A 25,783-nucleotide genomic window follows, 5' to 3' on the forward strand; every position below is an offset into this window, starting at 1 on the left:
ATTAAAATTTCCTTAGATTTCCTGGGGGCAATAAGCAAGTAGTTCATATTTTCTTGCTCTCTGTCTCTATCTGTCTCCTCGTAGTCTAGTCCAGTGTTTTTCAACCACTGTTCCGCGGCACACTAGTGTGCCGCGAGATGTTGCCTGGTGTGCCATGGGAAAAATTCGAAAGATTTAAAAAAAAATGTCCACCCGAAGAAGCCGGGGCCACATGAGGCCGGGGCTCCGGACAGCCCACACCGTAGTGCTTCGGAGGCGGCGAGGCCGGCAGTTGCAGTTGCAGCTGCTGCTGCTTCATCGTCGTCCTCCCCGGTGCTTCCCTCACCGCCGCCGCCGCCTTCACCGCCGCCTCCTTCTTCTTAGACAGCTCGCCGGGCAGAGCGCATCCTCCATCCGCCTGCCACGCTCCGCCTGCCCTGCACGTTGGAGGGGAAAAGTTCGCCGGAGGTTCACGAGCTTTCTCTCCTACCCATTGCCGGCTTGCCCAGCGTTGGGGTGAGCCTAGGACTTGGGGAAAGGAAGTACCCCACTCCCCGCCGCCGCCGTTGCCTCCCCGAGCGGGCTTTTCAGTTCGGTCTCTCTGCTGCCCAGGCGGCTTTCAGCTCCCTCTCGCCTCGCAGTGCCGCGCTCCAGTCAGTTTTGCAGGCTCAAGTTACAAGTCCCGCGGACGGCGGGGCCGGGTGCCCGCAACTCGCTGGAAGAAAAAAAAAAGTTGTTTGCGTCTCTCGCCTTGTAGCCACCTTCCTCTCTGCCCAACTCTCTCTCGAGCTCCCGGGGAGAAAAGGGGAGGGGGCGCCGTTGCTCACTACCACAACACTCCCTGGAGGATGGCCGCGACGGATCGGGCGAGGCGGTGGGATCGTTCGAGGCTTCTCCGAACTCTGCTCGAATCCTTCCCTGGTGGCGGAAGACGTCATCGACCTCCTTTCCCATTCAGCGCTGAAGAAAAGGGCGGGAGAAAGTGGTGGGGGGGAAAAGGGGGAGATGGTCTCCGTTTCCCCAGGCCGACTTTTTTCTGGCCGAGAAAGGCGGATGGGCTTCGGGATGACATTAGCGCCCGCAAGCACTAATAAAGCTTTAGGCCGCCATAATAATGATAAATGATTACATTAGATATTTTTTTTAAAAAAATGATTAGCTAGCAAACTAGGGCTTCCTTGTTCTCAGGGCTGTTTGGGAAGATACAGTATTTCTGTTTATAACGAAAAGGAACCTCTCTTAACTTCCCTCTGCTTGGCCTTAAAGCAGGGGTAGGCAACCTTGGCTCTTTTATGACTCATGGACTTCAACTCCCAGAAGTGCTCGAAAATTACTGGTGAGAAGAATTATTTTCTTTTATGGTTTCAGGAACCATTAACGGTAAAATTTTCAGGAACCATTAACAGTTAAATTTTTTAACATTTTCTAATGGTGGAGTGCCTCGTGATTTTTTTCATGAAACAAGTGTGCCTTTGCCCAAAAAAGGTTGAAAAACACTGTTCTGGTCTACAGCCCTGGTATTCATTGCATATCTTTCCTACAAATACTTACCTTCTGAACTCAGATAAGATGGGCCAAATACTGCTACCTTGTAAGATAAAAAAATGCCTCATCCTAAAGATACAAAGATAGCCTTGTGGGAAGTCAGCCCCCCAGAAGAATATTTAAAAAAGCAGAATATTATATTTCCCCAAAGGAAAATCTTAGGTAGAAACTCCACCCCACCCCCCAAAGTCTCTCTGCCCCAAGCAGAAACCAGGTCTGAAGAAATGCAGATCTGATAATCCTTTCAGAAAGACTGGAGCCAGGAAGCTTAGAACTGATGGGATTACAAAGACAAAGATCCCTAGAATCAACAACCCCTCACCCCAAAAATCCAACACATGATATAGTCATCAGCCATAGCCCCAGGGAAGCAGGATATGACCTTTGGGGCATAATAGAATTAACCCACCACCATTAGAATACCAGAAAGCCACTCTGAAACCTCAGGTCAAAGTTCATGCCATAGGAACAACTCCAAACACAAAAGCTCAAGAAGGTATAAAAACCCACCACTCCCAGCAACATGTGGTTAGCTTTCTCAGAGCCACATTTCTGTCTGGCTCTGCTCTTTAATAAACCACAACCTTCTTTCTAAAGCAGTCTCCATTTTGTTTATTCTCAACTTGGACTGGACCCTGATGAAGATTTTTCTTTCAACAGCCTGATGAGAAAAAAAAGTGTGTCCAGAGCTAGGAGGGTAGATTCTAATTATTTGTTTACAATTTCTTGAGTTACCCTTTACATTATTCTAATTTATCCAGGCACTCAACTTGAGAATGAATACAACAGAGAATCATTATTTCAATGCAGTGCAGTACTTGATCAGCAATGTTGTTTTATATTTAGAAGCATTTCATAGCTGACAAGCTATGATAGGTAATATAGCTGATAAGAACTGACAAAGGAGATGCATTGGTAATATTTGGAGATAATCAAAATTCAAACAAAAATATAAAGGTTTAAGTTTTTGCTTGGAGATATTTGATTCAGCTCTGAAATGAAGATGTAAAGTATGTACCACAGGACATTGGAAGCAACCAATCACCTCCTTTTATAGGGAAACTGAATTCAGATAAGCATTGATTCTAGAATTTCCAGGGAGATGGTAGCCATGTTCTGAGGTTAATATATTGTTTGGTCCAAAACAAAACCCCAAGTTAATTTATTAATTACATTTTAATCTATTTCTCCAAATAAAAAGCCATCATAGAACTTTTATTTGTGCCTTCAAGTCAGTCTTGATTCCTAACCAGTGCCTGGACAAGTCCACACAGTTTTCTCGCTAACATTTTTAGAAGTGGTTTGCCATTTTTTTTTTTTGCTTTCTAGGGCTGAGAGAAAATACTGTAATTGGTCCAAAGTTGCCCAGCTGGCTTGGTGCCTAAGGCAGGATTAGAGCTCACAGTCATTTTGTTTTTAGCCTGGTGCCTTCTAGGATTACACTAGTCTTAGAATTTTATAAAATTATTTTACTGAGGAAAAATAGAAAAAAGGAAATCACATTTCAACTATATTTTTTTAATTAGGAACTTGGTTATTTTTGCAATGCAGCTAGAAGGCAGAACATTGTTTTATTTATTTAGCAAAATCCCACCCCACCCCCTTTATGGCATACTGTTATTATTCCTCTCCAAAGTCATTTTTTTAAATATTGGGCACCAGACATAACAGTGTCCCTTGGCTCAAGTCAGCTTCTCTTAAACTGCTTTTAAATTCCTGCTGTTTGTGAAACATAGGCAGGCTGTAAATTGTTTTTGGGACTCTTTCCCAATGCAGCTACACTTCATTTCTACAAGCTTGATACTTCTAAACCTTGCCCCCTTTCTTGTAATTCCATCCTCACTGCAGTTTAACAGCCCTTTCTCTCTTTCCCACAGTTTGTAATCCCCTCAGTACAGAGAGGAACAATCAGAGGTTTGCATACCTTTTCTCTGAAGGACAAGACAAATTAAAACAACAACACAAACACTCAAGCTTCAGGTGGGGCACTGAAAACCTTGCTTTGTACTCATATTTTTGCATCAAACTGGAAAAGCCCACTGACATGCACTTACCATCCATTATCTTGAGACTGGTGGTTTGATGTGTGTGTGTGTGTGTGTGTGTGTGTGTGTGTGTGTGAGAGAGAGAGAGAGAGAGAGAGAGAGAGAGAGAGAGAGAGAGAGAGAGAGAGAGAGAGAGAGAGAGAGAGAGAGAGAGAGAGAGATGAATCTTGTTGAGAATCACTGCATTAATTTACATATAATTGGAGAGGAAATGAGAAAAGCTATTTGAAGGGTGCATATTTGAATTCCTGTGATTTTTCCAAAGAAATATGTCAATTCATCAGAAGCGGAGCCAGGATGAGCCCACGCAACATTGTCATGGATCATCAATAATATGATCATCATTCTGCAATGCTCTAGCAAGTGATAATAGGAGGAATCGAGGGAGAGGGAGGAAGGAATAGCTGTAGACCAAAAGTGGTTTCTACTTTTGCTTTTCACAATAATAAATGATTGAGTTTACCTTTTTAAAAGTGTTTTATTTGGGTAACAAGTCTGACTGCTCCTTGTTTAGATTGGCATATGAAAATATGAAAGCAGCAGATATGTATATCATTCAGGCGTGCTTACTGAGAGCCATGACTGGCTGCAGCTTCCTACTGAAATGACAGTTCCAGATTTCCCCCTGCATCAGGTTATGAAGTGACATCATTAATTTCTAGTTCAGATGCCCATATTTATGCATGCTTAATGGCTACTGAAATAGATGACTATGACTGGACATGACTGGACAGAGGATTACAGCCAAAGGGAACATATTTATCGTAATGTTTTTGAAATTCCACTCATTGCACAATGGAAATTTGGCCAGAGTCTCACACAGAGGGAAATACATTGCCTTGAACTAGAAGCCAAGATTTTAATAGCAACCGAGGGGCCATTTTACTCAAGCAAGCAAACAATGTTGAGCTAATATGCTAGTTCAGTTGTTCTTAGGCAGTGGTGCTGAAAATATGTGGCTGTTGACTTATTCAATTGGCTTGTCATGATGCTGCAGATCCAATTACAGATCTGAAGCAGTATTATTTCTCTGTGATATCTTGCATAGGTGGCTGATTAAATCAAAGGCCATTTAATGCTTTCAAAACTTTTCTGTTCCTATTGTGCTTTCAGAATGGTCGACTATTCTGCATTCATTTATATATTCCATGCCTGTCTCACTCTGGATGTCAGCAGGTGTTATTCAGGCATTTTTCTCTTTTTAGATTTTATGGCCTTTGTAGTTGATATTTTATATACGCCAGCAGTTTTACTCGCATCTGAAATACTGTACAAATGGAAAAAGGAGGCAGGGTGGAAGGGGAGGGAAGGCTAGTGAACAAGCCCTAAATAATGATTACTTTTACGTTTTGAAATGAGTCCAATGCTGCTTCCTCCAGCCCATTTATGTACAATGGAGTTTGCAGACTACCTCTTCTATGAGGGCATTATCAAGCTATAAGCATTTTGAAATTTAAGAGGGTGAAAGAAGCAGATGGATTGCCAATCATTCTGCAATATGAAGATGCCAAGAATTGCTAATTTCCAGCATCCATGTCCACAGATCCTAACACCCACCTAATAATCACACCAATTATCCACAATTCAGTGTGTGATCATACTTGGCTGATATGGCTATTAGCTATGGTAGCTGTGAATGATGGGATTTATATTTCAGCACATTTAGAGAACACCAAATTCGAGAAGTCTTTTCCACATAGGAGAGGTCTACCCATATTGTCACTCTTAGCTTTTGCTACTGCTAGATCTCTGAACAAGACTATAGCGAACTTGACCTTTATAATCCAGGATATATATTATCCTAACATTAGAAGTCTCCTTATGTGCACCATCATTCACTTTTAGTACTCCTCTATAATGGTGACTTTGCCTCACTGTCTTCTGCTGCCTCACTGTCCACTTCCTTTTCCAGCTGTAAGTGATATCTAAACCTTTGCTGTTGAAAGCCCATGGACATCACTGTGATATGCTGCAAGCCACTTTTGCATAGGCCAAACTGACAGGCTAGTCGTGTTGATTGCAGAGAGTTTTTATTCTGACCATGACTACTGGAGTCCCAACCAACCTGTCTAATGCTGAGATGTTCAGCAACAGCTGAAAGGTCCCCAGTTTCCTATACCTGTTTCTATCTTCCTGCCCCTCTCTTCCCCCACATTCCCCCCATATAACATGCTTGACTTTCAATACCTGCTTCACTCTAGAGTCACATAGACACTTTGAGTTTTTGATTCAAGTTTTATGATAGCTCTTCCTTATGCACAGGTGGTGGCATTTTGGTACCAGGGCCTGAACCTTCAGAAATAAAGGCCGTGGGATTTATATCTGGATACCATAGAAAGTAAATTTGTACTCTATGTCAGGTAAGCAGTGAGCTGCACTTTCATATCCTTCATGTGGGACTCACTCTCTCTCTTGCATATGTGTGTGTGTGTGTGTGTGTGTGTGTGTGTGTGTGTGTGTGTGTGTCAAATGTTAACTATTTAGATTACCTTGCTAGGCCCCAGACAGGGGGTAAATCTTTATTTCCTGTTTTCAGCCTTATCTCAAAGGCCATCGAACAGACTGTAGTCACACCGGACAGTTCATATATTTGTGTAAATTACTAACAAAGTTTCCCTTAATTCTTTGTTAGTAATTTACACACACACACACACACACACACACACACACACACACACATATGTGTGTGTGTTTGTGTGTGTGTGTAAATTACTAACAAAGAATTAAGGGAGACTAAGATGCATTTCTGACTCTTTAGTCTTCATCAGTCAGTCATACCCTTCTGAGATTCGAACCTGGGCTGATTGCATCTCAGAAGGGTATGACTGACTGATGAAGACTAAAGAGTCAGAAATGCATCTTAGTCTCCCTTAATTCTTTGTTAGTAATTTACACAAATATATGAACTGTCCGGTGTGACTACAGCCTGTTCGATGGCCTTTGAGATAAGGCTGAAAACAGGAAATAAAGATTTGCCCCATGTTTGGGGCCTAGCAAGGTAATCTAAATAGTTAACATTTGACATATATATACCGTATATACTTGAGTATAAGCCGAATTTTTCAGCCCACTTTTTGGGCTGAAAAATTCCACTTCGGCTTATACTCCAGTCAACAAAAAAAACTTACCGAGGACTTGTGCGCGGCCGAGGCTTTGGTGCTTCCGGGATTGCGCGCACCTCTCCCAAGCAGCCGCCGTCCGGAGACCTGCCGAAGTTTGGGGAGGTTTGGGGAGGTGCGCGCGCACCTCCCCAAACCTCCCCAAACGTCGGCAGGTCTCCGGATCTCCGTGCCTTGCCTGCCTGCTTCTTTCCGCTGCGGAAAGAAGCAGGCAGGCAGGTCACGGAGATCCGGAGACCTGCTGACGTTTGGGGAGGTTTGGGCACCTCCCCAAACGTCGGCAGGTCTCCGGATCTCCGTGCCTTGCCTGCCTGCTTCTTTCCGCTGCGGAACAAAGCAGCCTGAACGAAGCAGGCTGCTTCTTTCCGCTGCGGAAAGAAGCAGCCTTCTTTCCGCAGCGGAAAGAAGCAGCCTACCTGCTTCTTTCCGCTGCGGAACGAAGCAGCCTGAACGAAGCAGGCTGCTTCTTTCCACTGCGGAAAGAAGCAGCCTTCTTTCCGCAGCGGAAAGAAGCAGCCTGCCTGCTTCTTTCCGCTGCGGAACGAAGCAGCCTGCCTGCTTCTTTCCGCTGCGGAACGAAGCAGCCTGCCTGCTTCTTTCCGCTGCGGAACGAAGCAGCCTGCCTGCTTCTTTCCGCTGCGGAACGAAGCAGCCTGAACGAAGCAGGCTGCTTCTTTCCACTGCGGAAAGAAGCAGCCTTCTTTCCGCAGCGGAAAGAAGCAGCCTGCCTGCTTCTTTCCACTGCGGAACGAAGCAGCCTGAACGAAGCAGGCTGCTTCTTTCCACTGCGGAAAGAAGCAGCCTTCTTTCCGCAGCGGAAAGAAGCAGCCTGCCTGCTTCTTTCCGCTGCGGAACGAACCAGCCTGCCTGCTTCTTTCCGCTGCGGAACGAAGCAGCCTGCCTGCTTCTTTCCGCTGCGGAACGAAGCAGCCTGAACGAAGCAGGCTGCTTCTTTCCACTGCGGAAAGAAGCAGCCTTCTTTCCGCAGCGGAAAGAAGCAGCCTGCCTGCTTCTTTCCGCTGCAGAACGAAGCAGCCGGCGGCGGAGGCTTGCAGAACGGCGGATCGGCTTATACTCAAGTCACCAACTTTTTCCAGTTTTTGGGGGTGAAATTGGGGGTCTCGGCTTATACTCGAGTCGGCTTATACATATATATATATATATATATATATATATATATATATATATATATATATATATATATGAATGAACTAACTAGGTTCCTGGTGACTGTATATGGATTGATTCTGCAGCAGAAGCAAAGCAGGCACATGCGTTAACTGAACAGTAAATATGCCTGACATGAACAAAACATCAATACCAATTGATTAGACGGCACGGTGAATCCAGATTAACATTGATCATCCATCATCTTTACTACCAAACTAATGCCTGGAGCATTGGCTTTCAATTCTGGAGTATGTCTGCCCTTTCTGCTTAGAAAACATGAATGATGTGCTAGACATTACATTGGAAGCTTGGAAACTTAACATGGTTCTAGTTCATACCCTAAAATGCAAAATGACCACCACCTGAATGAATGAACCTTTATTATTAAAGTACAACATGTGTACAGTGAGATTGGCTGAGCCTCCCTTCGTCCCCCCCCACAACTACAATTGTTTGATAAGTCCATTGATGTGGTGCAGTAGATAAGCTTACAGGCTCTCCGCTGAGGCAGCAGCTCATTATGGGTAGCAGGAGAGATTGAGGCCTACAAGCCACCATGTAAGATTTAAAGCTTTCTTGAAATTCAAAGAGGTACATTTATTACCCTTCCAATTTGACCTTTATGATGAGAGCTCTGTGTGGGTAACTGTGTTGCCATGAGACAGCTGATCGCTCAAGCCATTCTATCACCTTCCAAGGCTAAGCGTAGACTTGAACCTGGACTTTAGTCCTAATACAGTCCTAGTCCATATCACGATCTCCTTGTACTTCTCTCCCTTTCTCTATTTGTTTTATGTCTCTCTGGGAACACTAGGATATAAAGGTAATGCTTTGATCAGCATGATGGGATAAACCTGGGACCCCAGTATGCCTATATGAAGGAGAAGGATTTGTTTGGATCTTCAACTAATTTTTGTTTCCTGTCATCTCTCAAATGAGTACTGCTGCTAACTTTAGTTTGTCTAAGCTAAAATTATGTACCATGGTTGGAAGATATATAGCAACCAATATCAACCAAAATCATATAATAAACTCGAATGTTTATTTGTCCAGCTAAGAGAAAGGTTGTTAGTACAACCCAGGTGGCTAGAAAGGCCCAACAGAGACTTCACTTCCTCAGGGTCTTGAGGAAGAACAGGGTAGAACAATGGCTAATGACCCTCTTTTACCGGTCTACTATAGAGAGCGTCCTCTCGTATGGTATTGTGGTTTGGTATGCTGGTCTGACAGCCGCGGATAGGAAGGCATTACAGAGGGTGGTGAGCACAGCACAAGACATTGTGGGCTGTCCCCTGACACCACTGGATGACATCGTCAGGGCTCGTTGCCTTGGAAGAGTGAGGAAAATTCTCAGGGATGACTCACACCCTGGACAGTATCTCTTTACTCTCCTAACATTGGGTAGGAGATATAGGAGTATAGCCAGCCGCACCAACAGGCTGAAAAACAGCTTTTATCTGTGGGCTGTTAGGCTTTTGAACGGGAAATAATTTTTATAAACTTTATGCAGAATTGGTTTGCGAGGCCGGTGTGTGGTGCAATTAGTTCACATGGTGTAATAAGATGGAGGGTTTGTTGTCACTGTGATTTGGGGGGTGGGAGTATCAGCTAATCTCAATGTATACATGGTTGTACTTTGACAATAAAGGTTCATTCATCTTCTGGCTGACTTGATATTGTCTCCATGTTCTTCAAAACAACAGCTGCCTCTAGTGTTAAGTTCGTATAATTACAATAAAAAAAAACTACATTTAAGGCAGGCAGAACTGAAAATGAATATATGATTACCAGCTAGGTTCCATCACTGGCTGACTCTACAATGACTCTATATAAGGTAATGGATTAGATTAATTTAGCTGAAAATAAGCCCCACAAAAATAAATGAAAACCAAATAGTGTCTTCCAATATATATGTGCAGATAACCAACAAAAGATAGACACAAATGCTTTATAGAGATATTTTTTCCTTCGGCTTTGATGGGTTTATATGTTTAATTGTGCTCTAGGCTCACTAAATTTTCTTTTGATTTTGCTATTAAGCAAGAATTGTGAATTTAACCTATTATTTAGTGATTAGTATTACACATTAGGGTTACATCTTCTACTGTCTTGTTTAGAATTGTCAACTATTATGTAACTGTCCCCTCTTGAATTGCATTAGATGATCAAACAGTATGAATGGAAGGAAAGCAGATACAGTAAAACTAATTTAAAGTACCTGTATGTACTCAGAGAGAAGCCCCTCCTTGGATAAGCCAACACTTGAATTTTTAACCCAAATACTGTGAAAAATGTGCCACCCAGAGATAAGTCAACTGTGAAGATTAAAATGTATATACATGTTAAGGGTCAGCTTATCACAAGTGGCACATTTTTCACGGTATTTGGTTAAAAAAATTGAGGGTTGGCTTATTCAAGGATAGGTAATCTGTATATACAGCACTTTATTTTGATAAAGATGCCTCCAATGATCTACCTTCCTCTTATTGCTGATTGTGCTACATCTTGATTTAGGAACTGGGAATAAGTAGGACCTTTCTGAATATTATATAGTGCTTAGCAAATTTAAGCTAAGGGCTGAGCGTTATGGCTGAAAAAGTAATGGAGCTAGGGTAAAGGAAGGGTAAGATTTTGCTAAAGAAATAAATCCTAGAGAAAGAACCCATGAGAGATTTCACCTGAGGACTGCATGGAGAGGCTGCCCAAAGCATAAAGAGCTGCAAGGGCTTTCAAAAATGGAATAAGAGGCAACTCTGTGCTCCTCAGTCAGTGATCAATATTCAGATGTAACATAGGAGTTCTATGTAAGAAATGAGAAAATGGAAGGGAAGTTTAAAACAGAGAAACAGCACAGTGACTTGAGGCTTTGCTGTGATCTCTGGGAGGGAGATCATACCGTGGTTTTCTACTCAGTTATAATGGAAACTTTAGTTCAATATGTCTGGAAGATATCAGACAGAGGGACACTGTATGATGATGTTAGACTGTGAGATGAATCAGAATGATGGTGCTGCTATACGTAGTTTCTATTTTTTGCAGCTCTTTTGATATGGAGACACTAAAGCAAAATTCAGGCGAGCTGTTTGATTAATTTTTGCATTTTATGTCCCTATTGATATATGCATTTAATGCTTAAATATTTCAAAAACAGATTCATATATAATGGTTTCTTTTATTATTTTCCATGTAACCAGATAGAAAATCAATCAATAATGCATATATTACAGAGGACCAACTGACAGAAATTGCAGAAGTCTACAATCACTTGTACATATAACAGATGAAAATGATTGCATATGGCTGCAGGGCTTTAAGGTATTAACATAGCATATAGGATACAGCATATAGATAATACTACATAAAACCAGAAACACAGTTCAGGCATTTAATAGTAGATTTTATTACTGGAAAAAGCACCATCTTATTTTTATATAAAAGTATGAAATATAATCATGGCAACTCCCAAGCTACAAATGTAATGATGAAACCACATTTTGTGAACAGAGTTAGGTTTTCTAATACTTTCACAAAACACTACAGCTAAAGAAAGAAGAAAACAGCCTCATGTCTACTAACATAAATTAGTTTACACACACAAAAACAGGCAGAACTGAACTTCCAATTAATGTTCAGTAATAATAGCTTTATGGCTGGGCCCTTGCCCAATTATTCATAAAAATTTGTTGGCCATTTGAGAAGTCTTGCGTTGTTTTTTCATAAGGTTACATCATTTTTTTAAAAAACAAGTACATACCACCCACAATAGTTCTCTAAATATGTTCATAACACTACAACAATATTTGGTAAAAATCTCTGCTTAAAAAGACTATCCACACTGCACAATATTCACCATACATGATTTTTACATCTAATCCATCTAAATTGCTTGCCTCTGTCCCGCCTTTCTTTCACTAAAGAAAGTGATGCAAACCAATATCCTCTCTTTTTACAGGTTACATACAAAAATGATTTATAGGGCAGAAACATCACTCTATATTTACAAATATATCCCTTTGCCAAGCTTAAGCCTGCATGATCTATTTTGCTCCAGAAAAAAGAAACAGATATTAAGCAAATTAAGATAAATATATTGTGAGGTAAATATTTTTTCTTAAACAATCTGTTAAACAGATGGGCATTACTGTCAATGACTCAAATGCCCAGGTGCCATTACTACAACTGCTTGCCACCCACTTGTGCTATAAATGTAAGATTCCTTCAAAAATCATATTTCTTCAATTTTTGCTAGAGCAAGAGGGATTTCATATCTATCATAAATTTACTCTTGCACTATTTTAACTTTTTAAAAGTCATTTTTTTAAAGCTAAGAAGGAAACTATGTTAGAGTTGTTCCCCCCACCCCTAAAAAAAACCTTACCGGTATATGAACTGGATTGATTCAAATGGCTGCGAGAGAAAGGGACAGTCTTATTTCATTAGCAAATGTGACCTCATAGCATAAGAAAAGGACAGACCTGCTTATAGTAGATGCTATAATGGTTGCATCACTTCAGATATCTGAAGTAATTTTCTAGAAATGTTAAAAGCTTCATACAAATGTATGTGAGGGAAACAACAGGCAACAACTGATTAAACTAAATCCTCAACAATTTAATTTTGAATTTAGGAGGATTGTGTCTGCTTTTTTTAAATGTGAGATTTAACCTTATTATTTCATATCTGTAGCCTGAAGCAGTAGCAATAGCACCTAGACTTATATACTGCTTCACAGTGTTTTACAGCTCGCTCTAAGTGGTTTACAGTCTCAGCATATTGCCTCCCAACAGTCTGGGTCGTCATTTTACCGACCTTGGAAGGATGGAAGGCTGAGTCAGCCTGGACCAGTCAGGATCAAACTGGCAGTCAGCAGAATTAGCCTGCAGTACTACATTCTAACCACTGCGCCACCACGGTTGTAGTAGGCAGTGACACTACTGACAAGAGGAGTCAGTTAAATGTCTATTTTGGTTGCTTATCGTAGTATGGTGTTAAAAGCTTCCCCCAGGTGATTTTCATGGCACACTTATAACTGCTATCAAATGACATTGTTCTCAACATTGGCCACTTAATATTAACAATTTAGAGCATACTAAATGAAGGTGGCTGAAGCTATAATCACTAGTACTGAAGTTGTCATTGTTTCTATCATAACACCAACAGAACCTGAAGATTTTGTCATTTCACCACAGCAATGAAATGAAAGAATAGTCCAAAAGCTGATATTATGAGTATAACTGAGAAAACAAGCCTCATTTATTAAAATACTTGGCAATTGCCAAAATATTTAAGTGGTCCATCCTTGGCTGCAATGTAAAGGTTCCACTTGGATTGCTATTTTCTAATGCAAATACTGAATAGGAACACAAACACAGAAAACTGAATCTCTGGATATTTCATACGTTTTTCAGTTGTAACAATCACAATAGTCTCCTTATAGCATTTTTTTTTCAAAGGCCTGACACCTTATAATTTCTTGTACAGTACACTTGTGAACTGTAATAAAAGTTCTTTTAATAAAAGAACTGAGCACATAAAAGAATCTAAGTTTCTGAGTAGACATGGCAAAAACTATTCACATCACTGTATTATTCTACTGTATCTCATGAACAGATAACTTACCAGCCTTCATTTTAGTTTTTAAGGGCAAGCAAAGGCGTACTGTGCCTGTTTTCATCTTAGCACACTAAAAAGTGGGGGGAAATGTAACCAGGTCCCCAGTTATTTTTCCTGATATTATGCCATCAGTGCCCCATTTGGTGCAACCTTTCTCTCACAAAAACAATAACCTGTGCCACAACAGCCAACAAAAGTTTGCCCACTCTATTAGAATTCGTAGAAAGGATTCCTGCTACAAAATACTTCTAAGATTAGTTATAATATTCCTAATAACAACTTTAAAATAGCTTCATCTAAGCTGATTTTAAAGTTATCTAACAGAATTTAAAATGAAAAACAAACAGGGATCATGCATCTGTGACTACTACGGTGGAATTTTGCCTTTCCTCTTTGAGAGCATTCTCCCAAATCAGGAGGAAGGTCACACAAGTACTTTTGCTATTCTATTTGGATTCAGCCCGCAGGCTGTCCTCTGATGGCAGGGAGGGGACACTATCGTGTGAAACAGTATCAATGCTTTGTGCTTCTGACTGAAGGTGGACAGATACCTCCACAGCTATTTCTTTGCCATGGTCATTCACGGAACCATCATCTGAATCTGCTGCTGGTGAATTACTGCGCTTTATTTCTGGGTTTAAGGGGTAGGGTCCCTCTTGGACACCAAGTGCTTGGGTTTGTTTCACTCCATCTCCAACTTCATCAGGGTCATCAACGTGTACTGCTTCAAATATTTCTTCCATAAAGGCCTTGCAGTTAAGGATTAGAGGTGGCAGAGGGATACTTCTGGCAAGTTCTTCAATGTACCGAGCAAATTCCATGGTTTTAAACTGGGTGACCTTGGCCAGCTCTAAAGTTTTGGCAGAGGTAATAATAGGAATGCGCTTGGCTATTTCAAAAGCCTTCTGTAGCTTCTCAGCCCCTTCGGTTCTGAAGAACTCATTGATGGCTTTCTCTGTTTTACGAAGATGGCTGCTCATCATGCACAGACGTGTAATATTTAAGATTAGGATGATAGTAAAGGCAACTAGGCAGACAATCATGTAATAAATGCCCATGTCTCCAGAGGTGGAGACCACTCTGAGGGTGACTGAATAATAAGAGGTGCCATTGTCATTTGTGACACTGCAAGTATATCGGCCCCGATCACCAAAGATTACACCTGTGATATTGAGGATATTGTCAAAGATCACCAGTCTTCCATCTAAAGATACAAATAGAAAAAAAATCTTAATATTGTAAGATCAAATTATGCTTTTATATTTTCTCACAAAAGATGGGGCCATTTCAGTTGTGGTCCCATCTCCCAATAACTATATGCCCAGAATTTCTCTTTAATTATTTATTAATTGGTTTAAATACTCTTTTATTCCAATCTGCCTTTAATTCTGGGAGCTGTTCTGAATTTTAAAAACTGTTGTTCCTCATGCTCTAGAACAAACATAAACCACATGAAGTTTAGCAGGAAGAAATATTCCATACCAGAGTTCTACAAGTACCTTTTATTTTGGATTAATGCTACCCATTTATTTTCCTTTTCTCCCTAAGAAAATATCTGATTGTGAATATTTTCACTGCAATTGTAGTTGAATTCTCTAGAGAATAACAGCAAGTGGATACTTGGATAAAATATTTTAATGCCCACATGAAGTGGGGCTTTGTCATCCAGAGTCTAAATTAATAGTCAAAACAATGACCTTTAAATCTTTGCAGCAACTTTGGTTTAAGATTCCAATTTTCTTGAAAACTCTATGCAATGTAAACTTAATTCCTACAGATGGGATTCAGGATCTGATCGGGGTTTCTTTTCTTTAAGTTGTTCTTTCTTAAGAGAAAGAATTCTGTTGATGCAAATCCAATCTTCCTTACAGCTCTTGTAAATTCAGATGAACAGTCCTTTAAAGGAGATTGCTTCAGAAAATGCTGTTGTTCAGTTAGGCAAAGATTTTCCTGCAGATTCTTTTCACTCCAAATTCCAAATGATTATAGTGTTGAAGCAACTTGACTGAACAACCTATTTATTGCAAGATCATTAAATTATCTCTCTCTCTCTATATCAATATATACATTACATATAAATTCTTAGCTGTGCAAATAGATGGCCAATGTTGTAATTTAAGAGATTTGTAGTACATTGTAATACAGGTACTTTTAAGCATTGTGATCTCACATTTGCTATATTTTTTTCCTTTTTGCTTATTAATAGAACATGACAATGAAAAAAACCTTTATGAGCATTACGTATTAAGTCAGGCTTATTGTAAGTTTAGACAAATATGTGTCTTACCTCTTCCACCTTGCTCCAGAAGATGCCCCTTTGAATTGTACCAGAGTATGGTGTCCTGCTGGCTAATGTTCAAATTACATTCAATGAAAACACAGGTACCTTCTTTTGCTATGATATCCTGAGGAACTGGAGATTTTGTCAAGACTTGAAAGATAGGGAGAAGTGATATGTTGAGAGGCAGGGACCTTGATCCCATAGTAAATGTCAGGTTGGAAGTAACATTTTCTTCAGCAAAAGCACTGAGGTTAAGAACCAGAATCAACAGGCAGCAGCTGAACTTCATGGAAGCTTAAAATTAAGAGCTTCTTTGGTTGAATTTAATTACTGAAAAAAGTTAACACTGAAACAACATGCATTATCTTGATCACCAGAGAAGATATTGAGTGATGCATCAACCATTGTCTTTGAAGATGCCTAAAGAGCAAGTACATGAGAAATCCAACTAAAATTCTAAAAACATGAATGTTAGTTATTAAAAATACAAAACTGTATGGCAGCGGTTCCCAACCTTTTCTATACTCCGCCACCCTAGAACGCTTCTGATATATTCTTGCACTCCTTACAAAAGTTTGAAATAACAGCAACAAATTATGCATATACACTATAGTTTTGAAACTTCTAAACCCAAGCTTTCGTACCCCTTGGAATATTGTCTTGTGACCCCAAGGGGTGCAATCACCCCCGTTTGGGAACCCCTGCTGTATGGGTTTGTAAAACTTATGAAAAGGATATTACAGTTAGAATCGCCATAACTGAGACCTAGTCTACATAATAATAAAAAGAAAAGAAATGAAAGAATCTTTTTTTTACACAAGTAACTGACTTGTGGTGGCAACATGACCCATTTTCATTCTTATGTTATAGGACTGGATCCAGAGTTTCTACCATTAAAAGAGCCCTGGTGGCACAGTGGTTAGAACGCAGTACTACCGGCTACTTCTGCTGACTCCTGGCTGCCAGCAGTTCGCATCTCACTGGCTCAAGGTGGACTCAGCCTTCCAATCCTTCCAGGCTTGGTAAAATGAGGATCCAGATTGTTGGGGGCAATATGCTAACTCTGTAAACCGAGGAATGTAAAGCACTTTGATGTAAGTTGCAGCAGTTCTCTTCTCAAGACTATACTCGACATTGGATTAAAAAGTCAACTAGTACACTTATTCTAATTGATACTTTAAATTGTAATTAATATTGATGGAATAGAATACTATTTTCTCTTCTCTTTTCGATAATTTAAACTATCTAAATGATAGAATGTTAATGAGTTTTAATTGCATGATATAAAGATCACTGTACTGAAACCAGACCAAACAAAATAACTCTCAATAGGGCTCTCCAAAGCCTTTGAAAGAGCTGCTTTGCAAAGTGAGTTAGCCTGATCAAGTATACCCAATTCTTGGGTTTTGATGACTGGAGCAATATCACAAAATGATTATACAAATTTGCAGGTGTATCAACAGACAAATATAATATGTTTTTCAGTGAAGCAATTGATACAGCTGGAAATGCATATACCAATATTTACAGGTAGCAGAAAAAGCATTAGCAAAGAATAAAAAAAATGCAAGACATTAAAAGAAAATGAATTAATCCCGAAATTAGTAGATACAATTACACACAGTGCACTTTCTGCCAAAATATTTCACTGCTTCAAAAAGGAAGTTTAAAATGTATTTAGGCAATAATCTCTTTACAGTAGCTGCTTTTGAAAAAGAGAGATACCACATTAACTCCCACAAAATATTTAATGAAACACATCAGTGAATTGCTTCAGTGTTGAATCACAAATTGACCTATTCTGATGGCAGTTTCTAAAAATCATGAAGAAAGTGATTAACTATTGGGGTCAAAGTTTTCAATTACTGGGATAAAAAGAACTGAACTTATGGTATCTATCCTCAAGCCTATTTCTGTGCAGAGTAACAAATATTTTATTTTTGATGCTACCATCTCTAGTGACACTTCCATGACAATACTCTCAGCATCATGGTCAGTCCTTTTCTCTGATGATGATTGAGTTACTAATTTTAAGAAATGTTGAGCATTTCATAAACTTCTTCCCGAGTTTTATTTTATTATTTTCATAAAATCATAGAATCTATCAAAGGTGCTAATTAGTCTCTGATTTCTAACTGAGAAAATATTCAGCTTTCAAAAGCTCAAGGTAATCATATGCACCAATTGTATATGCTCCCTAAGTATGGAAGCAAGTTTGCATAATACACAGTAATTTTGAATGCTACTGAATTTTTCTATTATTCCACAGGCTTTTTTGCTATCTAATCTTTCCTAATCTCCTGCCCACTGCTATTTTCCATACCTGCTTACAAACTGTATCCCTTACTACTGAATTATTTTGAAAGGTATTAATCATTAAACTATTACATGTTACTTAACAACTAATATAAAAGACAACAATTAATTGAAAGACATTCTTTTCACTTAATCTTTGGAGTAAATGAAAAATGAAGGCAACAAATACATACACAAAGCAACCAGGAGCTGAGCTTGACATTTTACACCCAGTCCCCAAAGTTTTCTTAAGAGTTATTAGCTCTAATTACCAAGATTAAGCGCTTCACAACATCAGCTTTCACAATAACTAATGGAATTATTCAGGCAATACAACATTCAGCAAAGATGTGTGTGTGTGTGAGAGAGAGGGAGAGAGGGGAGCGGGCAGGCAAAGAACAGGATGCCGATGCTTCTGAAATTTGATGTTAAAGTTTGTTGTCTGATTATAGACTGATGCTCTTATGGACCCTTTCTTTGGATATCCTTATTTATCTGGATATCCTTATTTACCTGCAGTTTTCGGAAGTGGTTTTGCCCTTGCCTTCTTCCTAAGGCTGGGAGAAAAAATGACTGGCCCCAGGTCACTCAACTGGCTTCGTACTTAAGGTGGGACTAAAACTGCTGGTCTCCCAGGCTCTAACCTGTTACCTTAACTAATGCACCAAACTGACTCCACCCCATCCTTCCTTCCGAGTACTACTTATGATTATTGTTTACTCCATCGAGAGGCAAGGTGTGAGGGCTCAAGTTAAAACTGCCTGGAAAATCTGTGGGCCCAGCTCATCCCGACAGCCCAGACTGAGGAAGCCAGTACAGGCGCAGCTCTTTTCTCCGACCCTCTTGATTTAGGGCAAGAGGTGGGGAACGAAGGACCCTTTATGACTTGTGGACTTCAAGTCCCAGAATTCCTCAGCCACCATGGCTGGCTCAGGAATTCTGGGAGTTGAGGTCCACAATGCATAACAGGGCCATCGTTCCCCACTCCTGAGTTAGGGCAGCGTTTCCCAACCTTAGGAACTTGAAGATGCGTGGACTTCAACTCCCAGAATTCCCCAGCCAGCATAGCTGGCTGGGGAATTCTGGGAGTTGAAGTCCACGCATCTTCAAGTTCCTAAGGTTGGGAAACGCTGAGTTAGGGCATCCTACTGTATCTGCATTACTTCTCCGATGCACGGGCGGAACAGTAACAGCCTGGCCTATCCTTCCGCTGCGCAATACCACCGCACTCCTGCGGGCAGGTTTTTTCCACCAACGTCCCCACTGCGCCAACCACATCATCCCTCCCCCTCACATCGCCGCTGATCGCCCCTGTTTCGCGAGGAGCGTCGGCTGCGGTTTCTCTTCCCGGCTTCTGCGCCCACCCTCGCCCTCTCAAAGGCCCACCGCGAAGACAACCAGCCCTACCTGTTCAACTAGTAGCCGGTCGGTAACTTTGCCTGCCAATGCGTCATATCCGGTAACGAAAAGAGCGAGGTCACCCGACTTCCGGATCGGTGCCGCTCTTTCCTCCTCTCGATGGTTGAGGTAGAGTAATCTGACGGGCGGGGGCCATAGAGACGTGGCTGTTTCTGGTGAGATATTTCGGTGGAGAGAAGGAAAAAGGCGCGTTGGCTGCAGGGCCCGGAGAGGACAGTTCCTTCCCCTTCGAGTTTCTGTTTCTATACAAGGTGTATTTTTATTACTTGGAAGTGCCTTTTTTTTAATGTCTTTGCTGTTTTGATCTGGTTAGGAACATTTATTCCCATAAGTTCCCATTAGGGATGATGCCACTTGAAATCCACGCGAGTTGAGTGGAAATAAATAAATAAAAGAGGGTCCGTCTGCGTGGGTATATCCCGAGTCTCCCTCCTTGACTGCTTGCCAGTTGTAGACTGGACTACAACTCCCAGGAAGGCAGTGGGGCTTCTGGCCAGGGAGAATGGAAATTGCAATCTTCAGGGTTTGAAGGCTGCTGGGTCGAAGAAAGTTGTTTTGCTGGAGTGTATGTGCACGAGAGGAAGAGAATAGTGTAAGACTTCTGTACTTATTTGCCCTGTCCACAGATTCTCAGAGGATCCTTTTGATTTAGAAGATCTTGATCTTTTAGATCAGACAGAAGTAGCTGAGTTTGGGCTGGTAATTACAGTTTGACTGGAGTCCATCCTCTAAATTCAGGTAGGTGTCTGTTCTTTCTCATACCAAAGGTTGCATCCTGGAATGATGTGGCTTTTACAGCTAACACTTGTCTTTACTGACTCCTACTTACTTTTTTGCTTACTCTTAACTATTTCCTCCTCCTTTATTTTTTATTTTATTTTTATTTTTTTATTTTAATTCCATTTATATCCCGCCCTTCTCCGAAGACTCAGGGCGGCTTACAAGCTTAGCAGTAGCCTTCATTCTATGTATATGCCTGCTTATTAGGGCTTTCACACATTTAATAAGCCCCTCCTCCACATAGGTTTTTTTTCTGCCTCTCTTATATAAAGTTGTATGACTAAAGACTTTCAACCTTATACAACACTGATGTAAGACTCTAGATATCAACAGTTGGCTAAAAGGTCATTTGGATAAGTGGATTACTCTATGAGCAAGTGTGCATAATAACAGCACAGACCTGGAAAATAAGATAGGCATCATATGCTGTGCTGGGAAGATTGTCTGAAGGAAACACAAAGAAAAGTGAGGGATGGTTGGTGCGGGGGCACCAGCTAAATGTCTTGTCTTTATAAAAAGCAAATTTCTAGCATGATTTCATATGTTAAGTGCAAGGCACTAAACAGGTAATTTTCATTGTATCAAATGAGCAAAGGCAATTTTTTCTTTGAAATTATGATTCATCTCTCATTTACACTTAGATATGTCTGCCTATCCTGCACTGGGGGGAGTGGGCAAAAGCAGGAAAGAATATAGGAATCTGATATATAAATTACTTTCAAAAACCAGTCCATTTACTATCTCTCAAAATAGACCAAGGTTTTGCACACTATTTGATACATTAGAAGCACATTATTTTTCTAGTTAAACCAGAATAATGTTTTATGCTTTTATTTTTGTATTTCTTGATAATGTATCTCAGGGGTGTCAAACTGCCAGCCTATGGGCCGGTTTCATCATACCGAAGCCACGCCCATCCCATTGCCTGCAATGCAAAAAGTTGCGATATGTTGCGATACGTCACGTGACAAGGCAGGTTTGACACCCATGATGTATCTTATCCTTGGTCTTTGATTTCAGTTGATCAAATGCTGATGCTTCTGACACTTTCCCACCCTTGTCATGTAGGTTGTATTAAACCAACTTGGCATATCAGTTGGGATGATGTCATTATCCACATATTAAATAAAAGCTGTATAAAACTTGTTCAAAGGATCATAGAATAGCCACCTATTATACAAGTTATTCATATTCTTCTATTTTCAGATAGTCAAAACAAAACAACAGCCCAATAAGTGCAGAATATGTAACAATAAAAGCTCATATTAATTTAAATATGTTGGAAAGCAAGCAAGGAGGGAAAAAGATAGATCTCTTAATGAAAGGATTTTCAAAGTGTATGTGAAGTAGAAAAGGAGAACATGCTTTGTTCCATGCAAATAATTGATTTTATTATTTGCTCTAAATAAATGTATTTAATTAAACATTAAATTAATAGCAGAACATTGTAGTTGATCTAAATAAGCAAAAAGAAGTGGAAAACAGTAAGATATCTTGGTCCTGAATCCTATAAGGCAAGATATAATTATATAATTAAACAAATAAAAATAAACAGTGTAACCAATATAGGGCCTTGAAAAAAATATGAAGCCGTTGTTTCAGCAATATAATGGTGTGCTTTTAGAATTCCAGTTGTGGTTTAATACCTTACTTGCCATTTAAGGGATGAAACCTCTGGTCATTTAAAACATTCAGCCTCATGTGGAATGACTTGTCATGATCCAATTATAAATGGTCAGAAACATTTGGCACTGCTACTGTAGGCTAAATTGGATAAAGAGCCTTGGTGGAGCAGTGGGCTAATGCCTCCTTAAGTAACACCAGCTGCCTGCAATTAGTGCAGGTTCGCATCCCACCAGGCTCAAGGTTGACTCAGCCTTCCATCCTTCCGAGGTAGGTAAAATGAGGACCCAGATTGTTGGGGGCAATAAGCTGACTTTGTAATAATGCTGCTTGGGGGGTGTATGAAAGCCCTAATAAGCAGGCATATACATAGAATGAAGGCTACTGCTAAGCTTGTAAGCCGCCCTGAGTCTTCGGAGAAGGGCGGGATATAAATGGAATTAAAATAAATAAATAAAATAAATAAATAATAAAGATAGTTCTGTCCATAGGTGCACACATGTATGCGGGATCAAAATTAAGAAGAATAATTGTATTCAATGTGATTTAGCTCTTCACAATACAGATAGTCCTCGACAGTTTATTTAGTGACAGTTCAAAGTTACAATGGTATTAAAAATGTGACTTATAACCATTTTTCATAGTTAAGACCTTTGCAGCATCCCCATGATTGTGTGATCAAAATTCAGATGTTTAACAACTGGTTCATATTTATGACTGTTGCTGTGCCCCAAAGTCATGTGATCATCTTTTGCAACCTTCTGACAAGCAAAGTCAATGGGAAAGCCAGTTTCACTTAACTGGGTTACTAATGTATCAACTGCAGTGATTCAGTTAACTGTGGCAAGAAAAGTCATAAAATGGGGCAAAACTCACTTAACAAATATCTCACTTAAATTTTGAGCTCAGCTGTGGTCATAAGCCATAAGTCGAGGACTACGTGTAATCTTCAATTTTAGGAGTGTGTAGAGCAGGCATGTCAAACTGCCGGTCCGTGCGCCAGATGCATCACGATGAAATCGCGCCCTCCCCATTGCCAGCAATGGGGGAAAAGTTGCGATATGTCGCGTGACGTCGTGCGTTTGACATGCCTGGTGTAGAGTTGAAGAATTGCTGTCATATGGGACGCTCTATGTTTCCTTTGAGGTTATTTGTGTTGTTATTAAAACACATCTGTAAAATACATAATTAATGTCTTTTGTTATTGCTTTGCAATCAGTTTCAAAGCCATTCTAATTATGAATTTATAAGTATACCAAACAAAGGACATATTATTATTCTCTGCCTGCTGCCTTAGAGGAGAGGAAAGTAGTTAGCTATTTAAGAATGGAATGATGAATCTAGAGAATCTCAGTAAAATGGTTACATTTTCTTAATGGAATTGAAGTAACCAATAATTATTCTAATATGCTTATTATTTTTGACTCAAAGGACAATTCAGAACAATACTTATCTAACAATTATGGTCAGAAGTATATATCTGTTGCTTGACTTGTATCCCAATGTAAATAATTGAATCAGAGATGCTTATCTCTGGGTAAACATGCATAGGATTGTCTTAATGTATGCACTTTACTATTTATAGTTGCCTTCAAAGTCATCTAATATTTAGATTGTGTGGATAATCTAGCAACTAATAAACTAGTTACTATCAGCCTCATTATCCAGGTGAATTGTGCTACAGGTTTTCTGAAAATGTTTTTTTTTGCCATCTCTAAACTCTGATCTGATTTTACCTATTTAGTAGTATGTGAGCTGTTTTAATACGCTGGTGTGCTTTATTCAAATAATCAAAGGGATTCAATTAAGTTGAAAATATATGTCACGTTAAGCTAAAATAAATAAATAAATAAATATACCAATTATTTATAAAACAAGGATATGCTTTGGTCATGTCCCAAATGGAAAATGAATCACTGAGAGAAGACGTGGGTGAACTTGATGAAAATGTGCAGAAGTCAATGGATGAAGAGGTGACCAAGAATAATGGAGAGGAAGCGACCCAGAAAGGAACAGGAGCCAAAGTCACTGAACTCAGTGCAGTCCAAGAGCCACAGGTGCAAAATATACTGGTATTTATGCTAAAATCTGCCAATAATTTTTAGCTTTATCTCAAAGTATTCACTCTGTCTTCCAAAGTAAAACATTTTTTGGGGGGGAACGTGGTGGCTACAAAAGTCAGTTATTCTAATTCTCCAGTTCAAACTGAATCTATCAATTTCAGTCCGCGGTTGGATTGTATCTCCTTCTGAGTTCTTAAGATAAACATACCGTGTGCAGTCAAATTAAATACATGTTATTTGACCATCTTAAGTCAAAATAATAATATAAATGAAACATGTATCCTTATTTTTTTTCTGCCATTAATTTGAACCCAATTTGTATCAATTCCATTAACAGTTACTACAAGTCTGCTTGCAAAGGTGACTATAACTGTTGAAACGTAGGAACAAATATGCAGCGTATTCTCCTATTCTTGACTAAATTCATTCACATGACATGAAGAGTTGCATTAAAACAATATACCGTATATACTTGAATATAAGCCGACTCGAATATAAGCCGAGACCCCTAATTTTACCCCCCAAAAATGGAAAAAGTTGGTGACTCGAGTATAAGCCGAGGCTGGGAAATGCAGCAGCTCACCTTATGCTCCTCTCCAGAGATCTTCCCTCAGCAGCGGCCGGCAAAGTAGCTCGCACGCGAAACAAGCCCGGCAGAGGAGCCGGAGCGGCGAGCAGAGGCGCCCGGCCCAGATCCTGCAAGGCCCGGCCGAGACACGCCCCCAGCAGCGGAGCTGCTCCGGCTCCTCTGCCGGGCTTGTTTTGCATGTGAGCTACTTTGCCTGATGCTGAGAAGACCCGCTTGGGCACTCGGGTTGCTGTCAGTCTCCGCAGGCCCTTCTCGTTTCCAGGAACGTCAAGCGCGCTTGGCTCTCCACCCCCACGGCAGGGCAGGGCAGGGCAGAGACTTGCTCGCCCTTCTGACGGCCCTGAAGAGAAACGAAGGGCTTGCAAACTCCCCGCGAGAAGCTGGGCGAAGCGCGCGGCTGGGCGAGTGTGTGCCTGCGCGCGTATTTACGAAAGAAACGCTCCAAGAGTTCTTCTTTCTCCGCCCCCTTGGGGGGAACTCTAGCGACTGCTGTAGCCGCGCTTCTCTTCTCGGCTCCGAAAATAGGGATTTTTACTCTCTCTCTCTCTCTCTCTCCCCTCCCCACCCCGCATTCTCCTGCCTCTTCGATTGCGACAATAAAAGGGCGAAGGGTGCGCTGGTTTCTTCCTCCTTCCTCCCCCCCTCCCCTCCCCTCCCCGATTGTCAGGTGAGGCAGCTGGAGGTCTGGCCGGGAGATTGTAGCCATTTTGAAACGCCGCGTCTTGAAACGCCCGATCAGCTGATTTTCGGGTGGAAGAGCCGCGGCTTGAATCTGTTTGCATCTGCCTGAATTAGACCGAAACGGCCTGAATTTGACCAGAGTTGCTTTGTAATGGCTGGAGGAACTGCAGAGGAGGTCTTGCCGGGAGATTGTGGCCGTTTTGAAACGCCGCGGCTTGAAACGCCCGATCAGCTGATTTTCGGGGCGGAAAGAGCCACGGCTTGAATCTGCTTGTATTTGTTTGAACTTAACCAGAAACGGCTCGTAATGGCTGGAGGAACTGCGGAGGGAGTGAATGCTCCAGCCTGGAATATTTGGAAAGGCTGGGGGAACCAGATGAACTGCAGCTTAAGCGACTGTTGCCGGAGGAGCCATGGCTTGAAACGCCCCAGTTTTGGGGCAGCGTTTGCTTGTTCCCTCCCTCCCTCCCTCCCTCCCCTTTCCCTCCTCTCTAAATCCTTCCTTCCTTCCTTCCTCCCTCCCTCCCTCCCTCCCTCCCTCCCTCCCCTTTCCCTCCTCTCTAAATCCATCCTTCCTTCCT

General features: G+C 40.9%; 2 protein-coding genes across 4 annotated transcripts in view; one reads left to right on the forward strand and one right to left on the reverse strand.

Annotated features, from left to right (window-relative positions):
* Nucleotides 1-11,238: 11,238 nt before the first annotated feature.
* Nucleotides 11,239-19,506, reverse strand: MFAP3 (microfibril associated protein 3). Of its 2 annotated transcripts, XM_083354979.1 has the most exons (3): nt 19,455-19,506; nt 15,759-16,172; nt 11,239-14,675 (listed from the first exon to the last, which is right to left on the reverse strand). In XM_083354979.1, exons 2-3 carry the CDS (start codon nt 16,039-16,041, stop codon nt 13,918-13,920), a joined length of 1,041 nt encoding a protein of 346 aa, XP_083211105.1. In that variant the 5' UTR covers nt 16,042-16,172; nt 19,455-19,506; the 3' UTR covers nt 11,239-13,917. The 2 variants fall into 2 exon arrangements, with proteins under 2 accessions (XP_083211105.1, XP_083211106.1); XM_083354980.1 differs by lacking the exon at nt 19,455-19,506 and having other exon boundaries at nt 15,759-18,072.
* A 72-nt stretch (nt 19,507-19,578) lies between these two features.
* FAM114A2 (family with sequence similarity 114 member A2) overlaps nt 19,579-25,783 on the forward strand; it is a 48,763-nt gene continuing 42,558 nt past the window's right edge. Inside the window, exons 1-3 of one of the 2 annotated variants that reach the window (XR_014491411.1) lie at nt 19,579-19,717; nt 20,093-20,204; nt 23,748-23,926. Coding sequence is in view for 1 of the 2 variants with exons in the window: in XM_083354339.1 (XP_083210465.1) it covers nt 23,762-23,941 (180 nt within the window). In the remaining variant the exon portion in view is untranslated. Of the gene's footprint in view, nt 19,718-20,092; nt 20,205-23,747; nt 23,942-25,783 lie in introns of both variants that reach the window. The other variant, XM_083354339.1, reaches the window with a different exon arrangement.

Source organism: Vipera ursinii (assembly GCF_947247035.1).
Source record: "Vipera ursinii genome assembly, chromosome: 2".
In the NCBI taxonomy this organism is placed as follows: Eukaryota; Metazoa; Chordata; class Lepidosauria; order Squamata; family Viperidae; genus Vipera; species Vipera ursinii.